General features: G+C 29.9%; 1 protein-coding gene across 2 annotated transcripts in view; it reads left to right on the top strand.

The window, feature by feature from the left end:
* Positions 1-14,523, top strand: part of LOC129966918 (receptor-type tyrosine-protein phosphatase mu-like) — a 127,169-nt gene that overhangs the window by 95,165 nt on the left and 17,481 nt on the right. For both annotated transcript variants that reach the window (XM_056081535.1, XM_056081536.1), the window contains exons 32-39: positions 1,436-1,523; positions 3,379-3,455; positions 4,243-4,279; positions 4,411-4,508; positions 4,789-4,911; positions 7,086-7,234; positions 11,162-11,297; positions 12,455-12,604. In XM_056081535.1, the coding sequence (XP_055937510.1) occupies positions 1,436-1,523; positions 3,379-3,455; positions 4,243-4,279; positions 4,411-4,508; positions 4,789-4,911; positions 7,086-7,234; positions 11,162-11,297; positions 12,455-12,604 (858 nt within the window). The remainder of the gene's footprint in view (positions 1-1,435; positions 1,524-3,378; positions 3,456-4,242; positions 4,280-4,410; positions 4,509-4,788; positions 4,912-7,085; positions 7,235-11,161; positions 11,298-12,454; positions 12,605-14,523) is intronic.

Genomic DNA, 14,523 nt, shown 5'->3' with positions numbered 1-14,523 from the left:
AGAGGACGCGAGAAAAATTCGGGAGACCATCTCACCTTGCTATTATACTCTCATGCAATAGACAGACAAGCAGATAGTCTATTCCGTAACACAGAACTACGATTTGTTTGCCAATACCATATACCAAAATACAACCATCTCTTTTCTTAAATTTTGGGATTATTGTATTCAAATACTCACGAAAAGACTGATAAACACACATTCAACCCGTGACAGATAACTTCCAAAATTGGGTAAAAATCTACAATTTTGTGTAAGGACTGTTTATTAATTGTATACCTTTTTTAATTTTTTTTAAATAATCGTATTCGTAAACACTTTTTTTTTTATGGGAGGGGGGGGGCAGACATATGAATTGTATCTTGCAGCATGTATAAAGCAAAAATAATTCTGAATGCTCTACATTTTACATTGATGGACATAGCACTACCAAATTAAGCACGTAGTTATTACTTATAAAGAATGGATATTTAAAAAATGTAATTTCTTTTTTTAATTAAACATTTATAATTTTTACCTCAACAATTTTAAACTGGTATAAAAATGAATGAAATCCATTTCTACACCATTTTAAAAATCAAAGGATATACTTTTCAGTGATTTTAACTTTTACAGTACATTTTTTAATCTCTGTTTCTAAACAAAAATTTAAAGATATTTTAAGCATATTTTAAATCAATACTTTTCCTTATATAAGTTAATGGGTTTGTACTTGTACACGCGTAATGCAATGAATATCAAATGCACTTTTTCTGTATGCATACTTATAGGTGATGTAGAATTTTTAAATAAAATAAGGATGGACGGTTTAAACTTAAAATATTATTATATGATGATACTACGAACAGGAGATTGGAATTGCTTTTAATTTTTTTAAATTACACTCTAGACGAAGTACAGATGTAACCAAATAAAATTTACAGGATAAAATAGCAATTTACAGGAGCTCTACAGGATAAAATATGAATTGCTGCCATTCTATTATTTTTATATTTTACAAATTGTGCACTTTTTGTTATTTTTGAACTTTTTCGAAGTATACACAATTATAATTAGAAAATCATTCAGAAATTCTAAATCTGAAATCATAGTCTTTTAATAATTAAATGTAAAAAATTAATATTTACTGCACATAATTATAATAACTTAGATGATTACTTTTATCAAACCCAAATAATATAGTCCACTTGTGAAATGTTTTGTTCATAATTTATTGTTCAAGTGTAAAATCATGTTTAATGTGTTTTTCAATAAAGTTGACTGGTAAAAAGACATGTGGAAAGTTAATATAAATAATCCATGACAAATTATCCATTAATCCAATTGGAAATAATTTATTCCGTGCATATTTTATTTCTGAAAATTTACTTTAAATAATAATCGTTATCTTCATTTCTGGATATTTGTATTCATTATCTGTTCGATTTTTCTTTAGAGATTAGTTGATGGTCAAATAAGCTCGTGGACAGTGGCTCGGAAAAGTGGAAACTTGAAGAAAAACCGCTATGGAAATATATTACCATGTAAGAATTTTATTCCACAATTATTTTTAATGCGTCAGTAATTAATTTCTGAATTTAAATATTTAATTAATAATATCAGTTTTAATCCCCTTTAAGGTCAGTCATTTTTTCTCATAACCAAAACCTTTTAATCTTCTTTTTAACAGGCGATAACCTTGATTATTTATTATTTAAAAAAACAAATTTTCTAATTTCTAATGATGAAAACAAATGGCAATTCAAGTTCAAATTTTTTTAAATTCATTCAAATAATTATTATTAAAGTTTTTTACTAATAAAAATAAATTATTTGTGTTTTTGAAAAGATTAAGCTATCGTTTGTCTTATGTATTGAGTGACCAAATTATTATGACCATCCCCTCATCGTATTATCCCCTCACCAAATTATTATCACCATCCCTGTTGGACCACCTCTAGCCCGTAATACTTCTCGCATTCTTCTTGGCTTAGATTCCGTGAAATGTCGGTAGATGGTAGGAGGAATTTGACCTCATATCCTATGAACTTCACTTTCCAATTCCTTGAGATTGGATGGCACTAGATCCAGCTGTCTGATGTCCCGTTCGATCTCATCCCACAAATTCTCAATTAGATTAAGATCTGGTGATTGTGCTGGCCAACGAACGCAGGTAAAGTCAGTGTCATGTTCTTCGAACCATCTGGCGACAATATCAGCTGCATGACAAGGAGCACTGTCTTGCTGAAAGTATCCATCCCCGGCAGGGTACACCATTAACATAACAGGATGTACTTGAACTGCTAGAACATTTAAATACCCTTGGTCATTCAGACGTTGTTCTACTGTAATCAAAGGATCCATACAATGCCAAGAAAACATCTCCCATACCATAATACTGCCTCCAACAGCTTGAAGTGTTGTGGCAATGCAGTTAGGGTCCATGCTTTCGTGCTGTTTTCGCCATATCTGAACCCTGCCATGTGCATGGTGTAGTTGAAATCGCGATTCATCAGACGACATGACCCTTTACCAGTCATCTACTGTTCAATCCTTACGTACCTTTGCAAACTGGAGACGTCTGCTCTTGTTCAAGGCTGACAGCAGAGGCGTTCGAACAGCTCGTCGGCGTCCATAGCCTACACATCGTAATGTGCACCATACAGTTCATTCAGAGACGTTCGCAGTTGCTCCTTCATTAAGATTCCCCGCTATTTTACACATTGTTGCTCTTCTGTTGGAGTGGGCAATTCTGGTAAGTCTCCTTTCAGCTCGATCATTCGGTAGCCTGTGACGACTACAAGCCTGACGTTGAGACCCGGTTTTCTGCTTGGTAGTCCACTCTGTGCACACATTAATAATTGCTGTTCTCGAATACTTCACAAGAGCAGCCGTTTTGCTGATACTGGTTCCAACACTTCGAGCACCTACAAGCATCCTGCGTTCAAACTTATAAGTCACATTTTTTGCCCATATCTCAGCACGTAACACAGTGCAATTGATGTTTCACTTACCTTGCATTCCCCTTTTGTGGCTATCTCGCTCTCTAGCGGCAACACTGTTATGCTCATTTTGCATAAAACTGGCAGGTGGTCATAATATTTTGGCCACAGTCTCTCTCTCTCATATATATATATATATATATATATATATATATATATATATATATATATATATATATATATATATATATATATATATATATATATATATATATATATATATATATATATATATATATATATATATATATATATATATATATATATATATATATATATATTCTGTTATGCTTTCATTTATAGTATAAAATACAGCATATTTTGATTTCCTTTTGCTAATTATTTAGATTTCAATTTTTGCAAATTAAAACAATCAAAATTTTCATTTTTTTTCTAGATGATCGCTACAGAGTTGTGCTCAACACAGACTCAAATAAAGCAGATAATGACTACATAAACGCAAGCTACATAGATGTAAGTGCATATATTATCCATTCATAATTCTGTTTTCAATGTACATTATCTTCCGTAATTATCTTATTACTATTGAATAATAGCCGCAATGAGTTTATCATCATGTGTTTCAAGTGAAACTGTGATGGAAATATAAGGTAGAATAGGCAAAGTGGGATTATTTACATAGTGTTATTTAAAATTCAGAGTACAATTATTACTGTTATTTATGATTGTAGTTGCAATTGAGTGCGCAAAAAACAATTTAGAATCACAAAGGAACGTATGACTGGAAATGTCTGCTGGATGAACTAGACGAAATTTGAAAATGGAGTTATGGCAAGCTAATAACTAGATTAACTCTTTATATGACGATATTTTATATTTGGACAATACGTGCATAGGTTTCGAACATTCCATCCCATTACAATTATTCTGCGTTCAAAGTCATGAATGTTTTACAGCAGCAGAACATAAATTGGTGAACCACTTTAGAACACCTAGTTTTTCAAAAAATATAAGCAGAAGAGATTAATATTGTCCTTCACATTACTATTTCCTGTTGTTCTGGTGTAAAAAACACTTAGAAATAATTATGACTGAAATCCAATTATAGTGCCCTCTACCTCATCGGGGCAGTGTTTTCAGTTTTAATTTCCCATTAAATGTTGACCTCCTTTACCAACCTTCTTAATGGCTTGTACTTTGAAATTTGAATCTCTGATATCTCTTGTGATAAACATGAATTTAGGATATCAATTTTCTGATTTTAATTTTGCAGTTACAATGATCTATATTTTTATTACAGGGATACAGAAGACCTCGGGAATACATCGTTACTCAAGGTAAAATCAATTCACTATCATCTAAAAGAAAATAGTATATTCTATAATGCTAAAGCGTTTTCTGTATTTCTGTGATGTCAAATATACTAAAATTTAACTTTGCAATTAATATTCGCTTTTGCAATCTGTAGGTCCATTAGATAATACAGTTGTTGATTTTTGGCGCATGGTTTGGCAGGAAAATTCTCCTGTCATTGTGATGCTTATGGAACTTGTAGAAAATGGAAAAGTAAGATGTTTGTTCCATATATAATTTATTAAAAAAATTATTATTTTCTATTAAATACCGATGAAATATTATTTTACTTTAGACCGATTCACTTATTTAGAAAAAGAATTCTTTATTCATATCTCTAAGCTCGGTACACTGAGGAAAAAAGTGAGTTTGAAAGAGTTATCGGTTAATGATAAAATCTAAACCCGTTTTAGTGTGTTTTTTTTTATCATTTGCAATAAGTGATTCTTTTTTTATCATTTGCAATAAGTGATTTTTTTTTGTTTCATTACAGAAGAAGTGTGCGAAATATTGGCCTGATGATTCCATGGATTGTGGTGACATGCATATACTTCTGATACATTCCGAGCAATACAAGGATTTCGTCGTTCGAACAATTCTTATGAGGAAGATTGACGTATGATTCATTCATCTTTTTTTTTTCTTTACATTTCTTAATAGAAACTTTGTTGACATAATATTTCATTAAATGGAATTCTCTTTCAAAATTGTAATGTACCTCCTTTGCATTTCATTTATAATCTAGAATAAAAAGTCATCTAAAATTCTTCTAAAAATGTTTTTAAATGTTATGATGCTTATAAATTTAACATTTCTTGAGAATATTGTGAAACTAAATTAATACGGAAATTTCCAATAGGTAATATACATGCAAAGATAATTTTACAGATTCTTATCTGAATTATTTTACTATGAGATTTTGCCACATGTAGACTTAGGAAAGGGAATCTTAAGTATCTTTGAAAGCAAGAGTGCAAGAGTTAGGTATTTTTATCATTCCGCTCGAAGCGTAAGAAAATGCTTGTCATCAGTTTTCTAGAGCGCGCGTTAAAAATAATTAAATAAAAAGTGAGAATTAGAGCAGGAAATAAGAGAACAATTTAGGATGATTTTAATTTTTTTAATTGGTAATTTAAAATTAAAAGTAGAAAATTAATTCATTTAGATTTAAAAATGCCATTATATATATATATATATATATATATATATATATATATATATATATATATATATATAATTGATGTGTATAAATTAGGAAATTCTTTAATTAGAAATTAACATTTTAACTAAACGTGCAAATTTAAAAGTTATTCAAAAGAGTACTATTATGTTAAAAAATGTCAATCATCGCCAAGCGAAAATGTTGGAACCAAAACGGAATAATGGGGATATTTCAGCTTGGAAATGATTGAGGTTATCACTATAGTGTCATTGAATGTGGACCAGATTATCAAGTATTAGCGATGATTCGTTGAAATTTGGAAATTGTCGTCTGGGTTTAAATTACCTTTAAGAAGCAAATATTGGAGGGTGAAATAAGAGAAAAAGAATTTCAATAAAATAATAAGAATTGTAATAAGAATGCAAGTTGATAACTACTGTAAAATTATGGTAAGTTGAAATTTGATAGATCACTAAGCATAGTGAAAAAAATTAAGTTTGGTTAAGAATCGTAATGAAAAAATTGTTAGTTGAATAAATATAATAAAAAGTAATATAGAGTACTAAAACATAAATAATATATTCTTATAGATATATTATAAAAGAAGTAAGTGTACAAGACTAAGTTAATTTTTTTTTCCTTGCTCTTGAAATTTCTTCTCTTGTACAATCTCACTTACTTTCCGGAAATTTTCCTGTCAAAGGTTCCTTTCAAACGTAACTAACGTTGAATGCTAACGTCATTAACGTTGAAAAACTTAATCAAATGCTGAAGATTACTTTGATATACTGCTAAATAATCTGTCATCTCTAGCTCCTTAAATATTTGCAAGTGTACAAATAATTTAAAAGTGAATTATCAGTACTTTCGAACCATACATCTCTACGTCAGATATCATGATCTCGCTGTACGCACTTTTTCTTTCATAATTGAATTTCCATTATTTCTTTTTACATTAAGTTTCTGAGGTTTTCTAGATATTGGCGTCTGGTCTACTAAAAAAAAGGGTTTTGAACATGAATAATGAAAAAGAGGATGAATTGAAAGGAACATTGGACGATGGAAACATTTGATGAATTGAAAAAGGACAATTCTTCCTAAATTTTCATTTTGGGGATTTATTCAAGGCAAATATTTGCCAAGTTTCGATGATAAGATTTCTATTGAGATGCCATACACCAAATAATTCTCGTAACTTTTAATATCTACTTACAATCCTTTGAATGAATCGTGTCCTCGTTACCACAGAAAGGTGATGCAGTAGCTTCTGAGAGTAAAGACCCCTAAGCACCCGAGGGCAGAAGTCTGATTTCTAGCTCATATGAAGATGAAACTTATACATTTGCTTGCACAACCCCTTTTTACAGCGGGGCACATTCACACACCTCACAGATAGAACACAGATGAAGAAAAACCATGCCCGAACCGGGATTCGAACCCGGGACGCCCAGATCATGGGGAAAATGCGCTACCCCTATGCAAGGACAACGGCAATCTTTTGAATGTGTGATAGAAAGAACTAAACTCTCGATATAATAGTGCCCCTTAAAACTGTATGAAATAATCGAAGCATTGAGAATTGAATATTAGGCGATGTAAGAGGACTAATAATATATATTTTTTTTCAGGAAATAAGAACTCATCGAGTTATTCAGTATCAGTACACAGGATGGCCAGACCAGACGGTGCCTCTAAACGTGAATTCTTTGATAAAATTCCTGAAAAAAATTCGAGATGATCATCCGGTCATGGGAGGTCCTATGGTTGTGCATTGCAGGTAACTTTCACAGAAAAATAAGTGAAAATATTTCTTATATTGCTTTTAAAGATATTGCATTATTATAACAAAAAAATACAGATTTAATCAAATAGGAAAAGCTTTAACATATTAATGAGATGTTGTTTCATGCTGTCACATTTAGGTTTGTATCTAATGGCAAGGCTACAAGTTTTTAATATTTATAATGTAGCCGAATCCTTTGAATACATAATTTCGAGTGAACAAATTTCTTCTTAATTGGTGATGGTGCTATATTCAAATCACTTCTTTTCATTTAATTTTAAAATGTATCTTTTTGTATCTGATAATGTTGTTGCCCTTTCGAGACTCTCTTTTCACCAACAATTGATACGTATATATATATATATATATATATATATATATATATATATATATATATATATATATATATATATATATATATATATATATATATATATATATATATATATATATATATATATATATATATATATATAATATAAGCATTATTTTATGTGAAGCAGAATGCAGTTTGAAGACAGTGACGATACTTTTGATTTCGTGACGTCGTTTTATTTCATTTTGAAGAAGCAAGCATATGTACAAGCGATGAGCGACGAGCATCACACAAACAACACAGAAAGGAAATGAAGAAAAAACTACTGGAAATTTTATGCCTGGTCTTATATAACCTGAGATTTTGATAGGGAAAATATTTCTTTACAGTGCTAATATATTACTAAGATTTTGATAGGGATTTTCGTTACACGAGTCAAAGAGGTAGGGGAAACACGGGGATCTTTTAAAACAGAATGTGTCTCGTCAGCGGTATTTTGTCCCTTCACGCGGAGTGTGGGAAAGTAAGGCTTTTAGCTGATTCAGCAATTTTCAAAGCTACTCTTGAATTAATTAAGTATAGAAAGTGGAATTGGATCACGAAATAAGAGAATATTTTAGAATGAAGTTGCTATGGGGTAAATTAAGATAAAATCTTATAAATTAATTAAATTGAAATTAGAATTAAAATATCATTATATATATATATATATATATATATATATATATATATATATATATATATATATATATATATATATATATATATATATATGTATGTGTGTGTGTGTGTGTGTAACATTATTTTGGTTGAAGCAGAGTGCAGATTTGAAGACATAGACGAGACGTTATATTTTTATTCTCTTTAATATCCATCTCGGGAAAGCAATTTATTTACAAGCAGACGCAGAAAAGCAGAAGTCAGAAAGAAGGCAAAAGGGGGCTGAAATATATGATCACTAGTCTTATATAAGTTTCATGGGATTTCCGGCCACGCGCCAATTCAAATAGACGTAGTGACCTGTCATACCTTTTCAAGGGCACTGAAGGGATCACTTTCATTTGATACGTAGTTCTGATGCGCATTAGTTTTACAGAGGAATTAATTAAACCGAAAGTGGAATTGGATCACGAAATAAGAGAATATTTTTAGAATGAAGTTACGATGGGCAGAATTAAGATAAAATCTTGGAAATTAATTAAATTGAAATTAGAATTCAAATATCATTATATATATATATCTATACTTATAATAAAGCTCAATGTGTGTGTGTGCGTGTGTGTGTGTGTGTGTGTGTTGGCGCTCTACAGACCAGACCGTTTGACATAAAGCTACCAAATTTGGTACATGTATACCTTGGAGGTTGGGAATGTGCACCTGGGGTTCCTTTTTTCGAATTTTTAATTAGAATTTTAATTATTAATTAAAAACTAACTTTCCCGCCAAAAAAATCTTCCATTTTCCCCACCGCCAACTTTTCCGCCAAAACAATCTTCCATTTTCTCCACCGCCAAACGAGAAAGGCTTCAGTATTTTTTTCTCCCAACAGTAATGAGGCTAGGGTTAAAATTTTTCGGCGGATTATTTCAATCGATTCTGTTTATTTTCTTAATATTTGATGCATTTAAAATTAAACATTGTTAATGAATCGATCTTTCAGATTCATTCTGAAGTACTTTTGAATTAAAATAAAACAGAATAAAGGAAATTAAAAATTTCTAATCCGCATAGCGTTACCCCAACTGGCGTAGAAAAAATCACGTATTTGCGTTACGTAACCGGCGAAGAAAATTCACGCATGCGCATTCTGTTCTGATTGTTGAGATGACAACCGTTATCAATGGATGATTTAAATGATTTTTGGGTTAGTTGCATGCTTTTGTAAGTAAATTGTATTTATGTTAGTTATATATTTTTTTGTATATGCTTATAGTTTTAAGTACATCGTTTTTTAAGTAGTTTTTTTAAAACCTGTTTTCAACCGTTTATTTTAAACGATTCGTTTTATTTTCTTAGTGTTTGATGCATTTAAATTTAAACATTGTTAATGAATCGATCTGCTCATAATGAATCTAAGAAAATTTTGTTGACCAACTCTTGAGATATTACATAAATTAAAAAAGATACTCTTTAGTGCCCATAAAGTTTAAACGCTGAGTGACTCTATTTTCAGTAATCAGATTATAAAAAAAATGCTTTGTTTCAGTAAAAAATATTATTATATTAATTGAAGATAAATTCTTTCCACTTTAATTTAAAGCATAAATTCTACGAGTGCTAAAATAAAATGAGAGAGATACATATTACGTTATGACTGAAGGCCTTTATAATATTATGAATGAATTATATGATAACCAAAATTTGAAGTTTTAAAATATTTTGATGAAGAAGCTATTAAAGTAGAAATTGCATAAAATATTTAATTATTAAAATTTTAACGAACATTAAGATTGGCGAACCGGCTGGTCGCCAAAGGCGGCTAGTATATATATATATCTTGGAAACGGCTCTCTTGGATCAAACTTTATATTTAGATAAGGTTTTTGCACTTTAAGTTTTTCTTTTCTAAACAAAAGTGATTTTATTAAAAAAACATTTTTTTAATAATGATCTATTAAAGCCTTTTTCTATCTGCGTTCATGCTGATAATGTCATAAAAAATTTTGTAAATTCTATAGAAATCGTAAATTTTTATGCTAATTGCATTATTGTCATAAAATGATAACCTACTGGCACCTCAAAATTTTGTGAGATGGTTCTATATGACATTAAGAGAATACAAATACGTTCAACTCATATCCAATAGCAACAATACAATTATTGCGTTAACCAATCATCTTATCGTACAAGTAACATTACCGAATTTGGGCATCAAATCAATGATGGATATGGTTTTCTTGGTTAGACCAAGGAACTCATACGTTTTACTTATAATGTGTATTTGTAGCCAACCTGTGCACTTTGCAATGCCTAAGAGCCTTCGGTTAAAACATTTAATTTTAATATACGCAGCCAAGGCTCATCTCAAGAAAATATCGCTGAAAGTATCTAAATATTTCCTTCGAAAAAACATGATTTTATAAAAACAAAACAAAACTGCCGAGTGAAGCTCGGTTTCCCAGGTACTATGGTTTAATTCATCCAATCCTTCTCACCATATAAGTACCATAATATTTCTCAAAAAAATTTGTGGCTGCTTTCCTTGAAATTTAGTTAGTAATAAAAATAAACATATAATCTATTGAGTGAAAATATTAGATTTCTACGTATCAAAACTTTCTGCATACAAACATATAAGAAATCTCTAAAATCATATTGAACCAATTTGGTTTCATATCTGAGTCATCGATTCAAGTGAATTATTAATATTAATCCAATTTATATGTCCAAACAAAAAATTGATTTATTCAATCCTTGAGTTTTTATACATTTCTTCCAATTTTGACGAACATAAGGTCATAGTTATGTCATTGATATTATATTTAAAGTCGAAGTCACAGGACAGAAAGCCTGAATATTAGATTTTGCACCAAATCTCTTATTGAGAGCTATCTGATCTTTTTTTATTTCTATTATTTTTTTAACATCTGAATGCTTGATTTCAGTGCGGGTGCAGGCAGGTCTGGAACTTACATAGCCATCGACGCTCTGTGTCAGCAAGCGGCAGAAGACAAGAGAGTGGATGTCTTTAGATTTGTCAACAATGCCAGGCATCAAAGAGTACATCTTGTACAGACACTGGTGCGTTGGATTCATTGCTAGCTTCATATAGATCAGGACTTCTGAATTTTTCACTCATTCATGGGTCCCCGAATTGTCTGAGTGACAGTGATAAACTATTGGGGAATTAATTATCATGAGATAAAGTAAAAGTAATTTAAAACTGCAGAACCAGAGGGCATTTTATATTCACATTTATTAACCTCATGTCATTTGTAAACAATGGTTACGAAAGAGTCTATTGCGATTTTGTTTTGGCGATTAAACGCTAAGATGCAGTTAATACACAAGTAGCAGAAATAATATTCTTTTTAGATACCTTTATCACGACTGATTGAAACCAAAATTTGACATTGAACTTCATTTATAGTCATAAAAACATGTATCCTCTTTCATTATTTAGATCAATGCATTTTTTTTAGTTGAGTTTTCGTAATTTTTTCGCCTCTTTTTTTTACCTTGATTTGATTAAAATATAATTAATTTTATTTATTTCAATTATTGTTATCAATAAACTAATTTTGTAAAAATTCTTAGCTCTCGAAATGATGATATTAGGTTGAAATTATTACAATAGCATTTTCTTCATGAAACGTTATTACAAGATGAAATAATATTTATGAAATAATCCTGGTAAAATCCTAGTTGGGCCCACCTCATGGCGACTTATTTGAAATCTCGCCACGTTGACTACTAATTGAATATTTGTTATTATTCATATTTTTCAATTAAAAAACGATACTTGAAGGCCAGAAACAATAATAAATATAATAAATAAATAACAATAAAATAAAATAATAAATAAATAATAATAAAATAAAATTAATTAATTAAAAAAATCCGTCCCGGGTGATTATTTATTAATAAAATAAAATAATAAATAAATAAAATTAAGAATAAATAAATAAAATTAAGAATAAAAAAATAAATTAAATAAATATAATATAAAATAAATAAATTAAAAATAAATTTAAAAAATCCGTCTAGGTTGCCACATTGGCGACGTTATCGCCACTCGTTTGGCGAGAATTCAAAAAGACGCCAAGAGGTGGGCTGTGCTAGGATCCACCCAATGATCCTTGATAATGTAAAAGATATAAATACATGAACAAGGATAATGCTATCTTCTTTCAATATTATTTCAATTTACGTTCTCACATGTGCATTTGTCCTTTTAGGAGCAATATGCATTTATTTACGAAGCTCTTGTGGAAGCACTGCAGTTTGAAGACACCACCGTACCATTAGAGAAAATCGGCAATTACTTGAAGGAGCTGAATCACATCAACACCGTAGATCGAAGATCTTTAATACTGAAACAATACAATGTGAGTAGTACTTTTAGAGTTGTATGTAAATCGCATATTTTATAATACTATTTTTCTGTAAATTGTTGCTTGGTTGTATAAGTCTGATCAGTTTCTGATGCTAATTTAGATTACGCATTATAAAAAAATAACCTTCATTTATCCTTCCAATGAAATTTAGTGACAAAAAATCATAAAGAATCTAAAACTTGTTTATTTCATAGTTTATTTATTATTTGTTGTGTATATTATGTGTAGACTTGTTTATTATGTGTAAAAGGGAAATAAAATTATAAAATAAAATACAAAAACGAATAAATATAATATTTTACAGATTTCTTAAAAAAATGTTATGATAAATAAATCAATATAAAAAAATTTCTGATCATTTATGATATTATAATAATTTGAAATGAAAAATAATATCATCGATTGAAATTCTTCATTTTCTTTATTGTTAATAATTAAAACTCAAATCCTAGGGGGAAAAAGCACAAAAATTTTTAATTTTGTGGAAACAACCATTGGTTAATTTTAATGTGAAATGGAATATATCCTAATTTTTAGATATTGCTGTTATCCATAAGTTAGGAAAATTGTTATAATTTCAAATTGATCTTCCTAATTTTCTTTTTATATAAACTTCTTAGTTTTAACTTTTTTAATAAATATACTGCCATTTAAAAAAAAAAGCCTTCTAGATGATAGGGTAAGTGAAAATTTAAGTATATATATTAAGTGTACTTTAAAAATTTCATTTCCTGCAGAATTAAATGCAAAAAAAAAAAAAAAAAAAAAAAATAGAAAGAACACATGCACCCAAGAATGTCGCCAAGGCATACCTGAATAACTAACTCCTTTCGCCACCACCACTTTTGCTATTTTATTGAGAAAAACGTTCATTTGGCCAATTGTACTGTGTGCTATCCTTGGCGCATTGTAACTATATTTAACATTTAAATCCAATCTTTAAATATCATAGTATTTATAATTATAATTTCCTAACTAATTATAATATTATATTGATCATAAAATGATAGTAATTATAATAGCTACTCATGCGTAAATGAAGCAAATCGCAAGGGATTCGGATTTCAATACTAATTCAAGTTGAGCTATTTGAATTTTAAATAACACTAAATTAAACGTAAGATTTAAACTTCCGAATTATAAATTTGAAACAAAATGTGTAATTTGAATAATTCTTTACAAATTTCCGAACGATTAATGGACGTGTTGACTAAATGTCTAGTAGTTTATGCATCAGTGATAGAGCATAAAGGATTGGTTTCCCACAAGAAAATAAGTATTATTTATTAGAACTTGCCACAGTAGGCATATGATCAAACCTTCTCTGAAAATTAGCTCTTGATCGAATCGAATCAAAGCCAACCTAATCCTAAAAACATATGATATTAGGATGATACCTTAACGATATTGTACGACTTGTAAATTCGAGCATCATCGGGAAATACCTTAAACTGCTACTCCAACCCGAAGGAAGGCACACAGAAAAATCTGAATGACCGATCCGCACAACAGCAACACTTGTGGGAACTGTGGTTGTGTCATAAAGATCATCACCGGCAACGGTACAATCCTTCCCTTGGGAAGTACATCCCGTCATCGATAGGAGGAGCTAGAACTTCACCTTTTTGTGTACCCACCAGGGTGGAGAGAATCAACTAAAACGCCGGAAGCTTCTCATCCTCAATTACGAGGTGCCCCCTGGGGGATTCATCGTGAAGATATTATATAACATTTTGTATTAATAGAAAAATGTGATAATCAGAGCATGGTTTCAGCATTATTTTCATTTTTATTAATTATTAACAATAGCAAGTAACAGTTTGAGTGACTTTTTGAATTATTTTCGATCTCAAGATAGTCACCTTATATCAGAACTATTATTACTAAAACATTTTTTTTTTAAATTTTCT

The sequence above is a fragment of the Argiope bruennichi genome, chromosome 4 (assembly GCF_947563725.1).
Source record: "Argiope bruennichi chromosome 4, qqArgBrue1.1, whole genome shotgun sequence".
Classification (NCBI taxonomy): Eukaryota; Metazoa; Arthropoda; class Arachnida; order Araneae; family Araneidae; genus Argiope; species Argiope bruennichi.
Note: the sequence above shows the minus strand (reverse complement) of the source record. Positions and strands in the feature narration are given on the sequence as shown.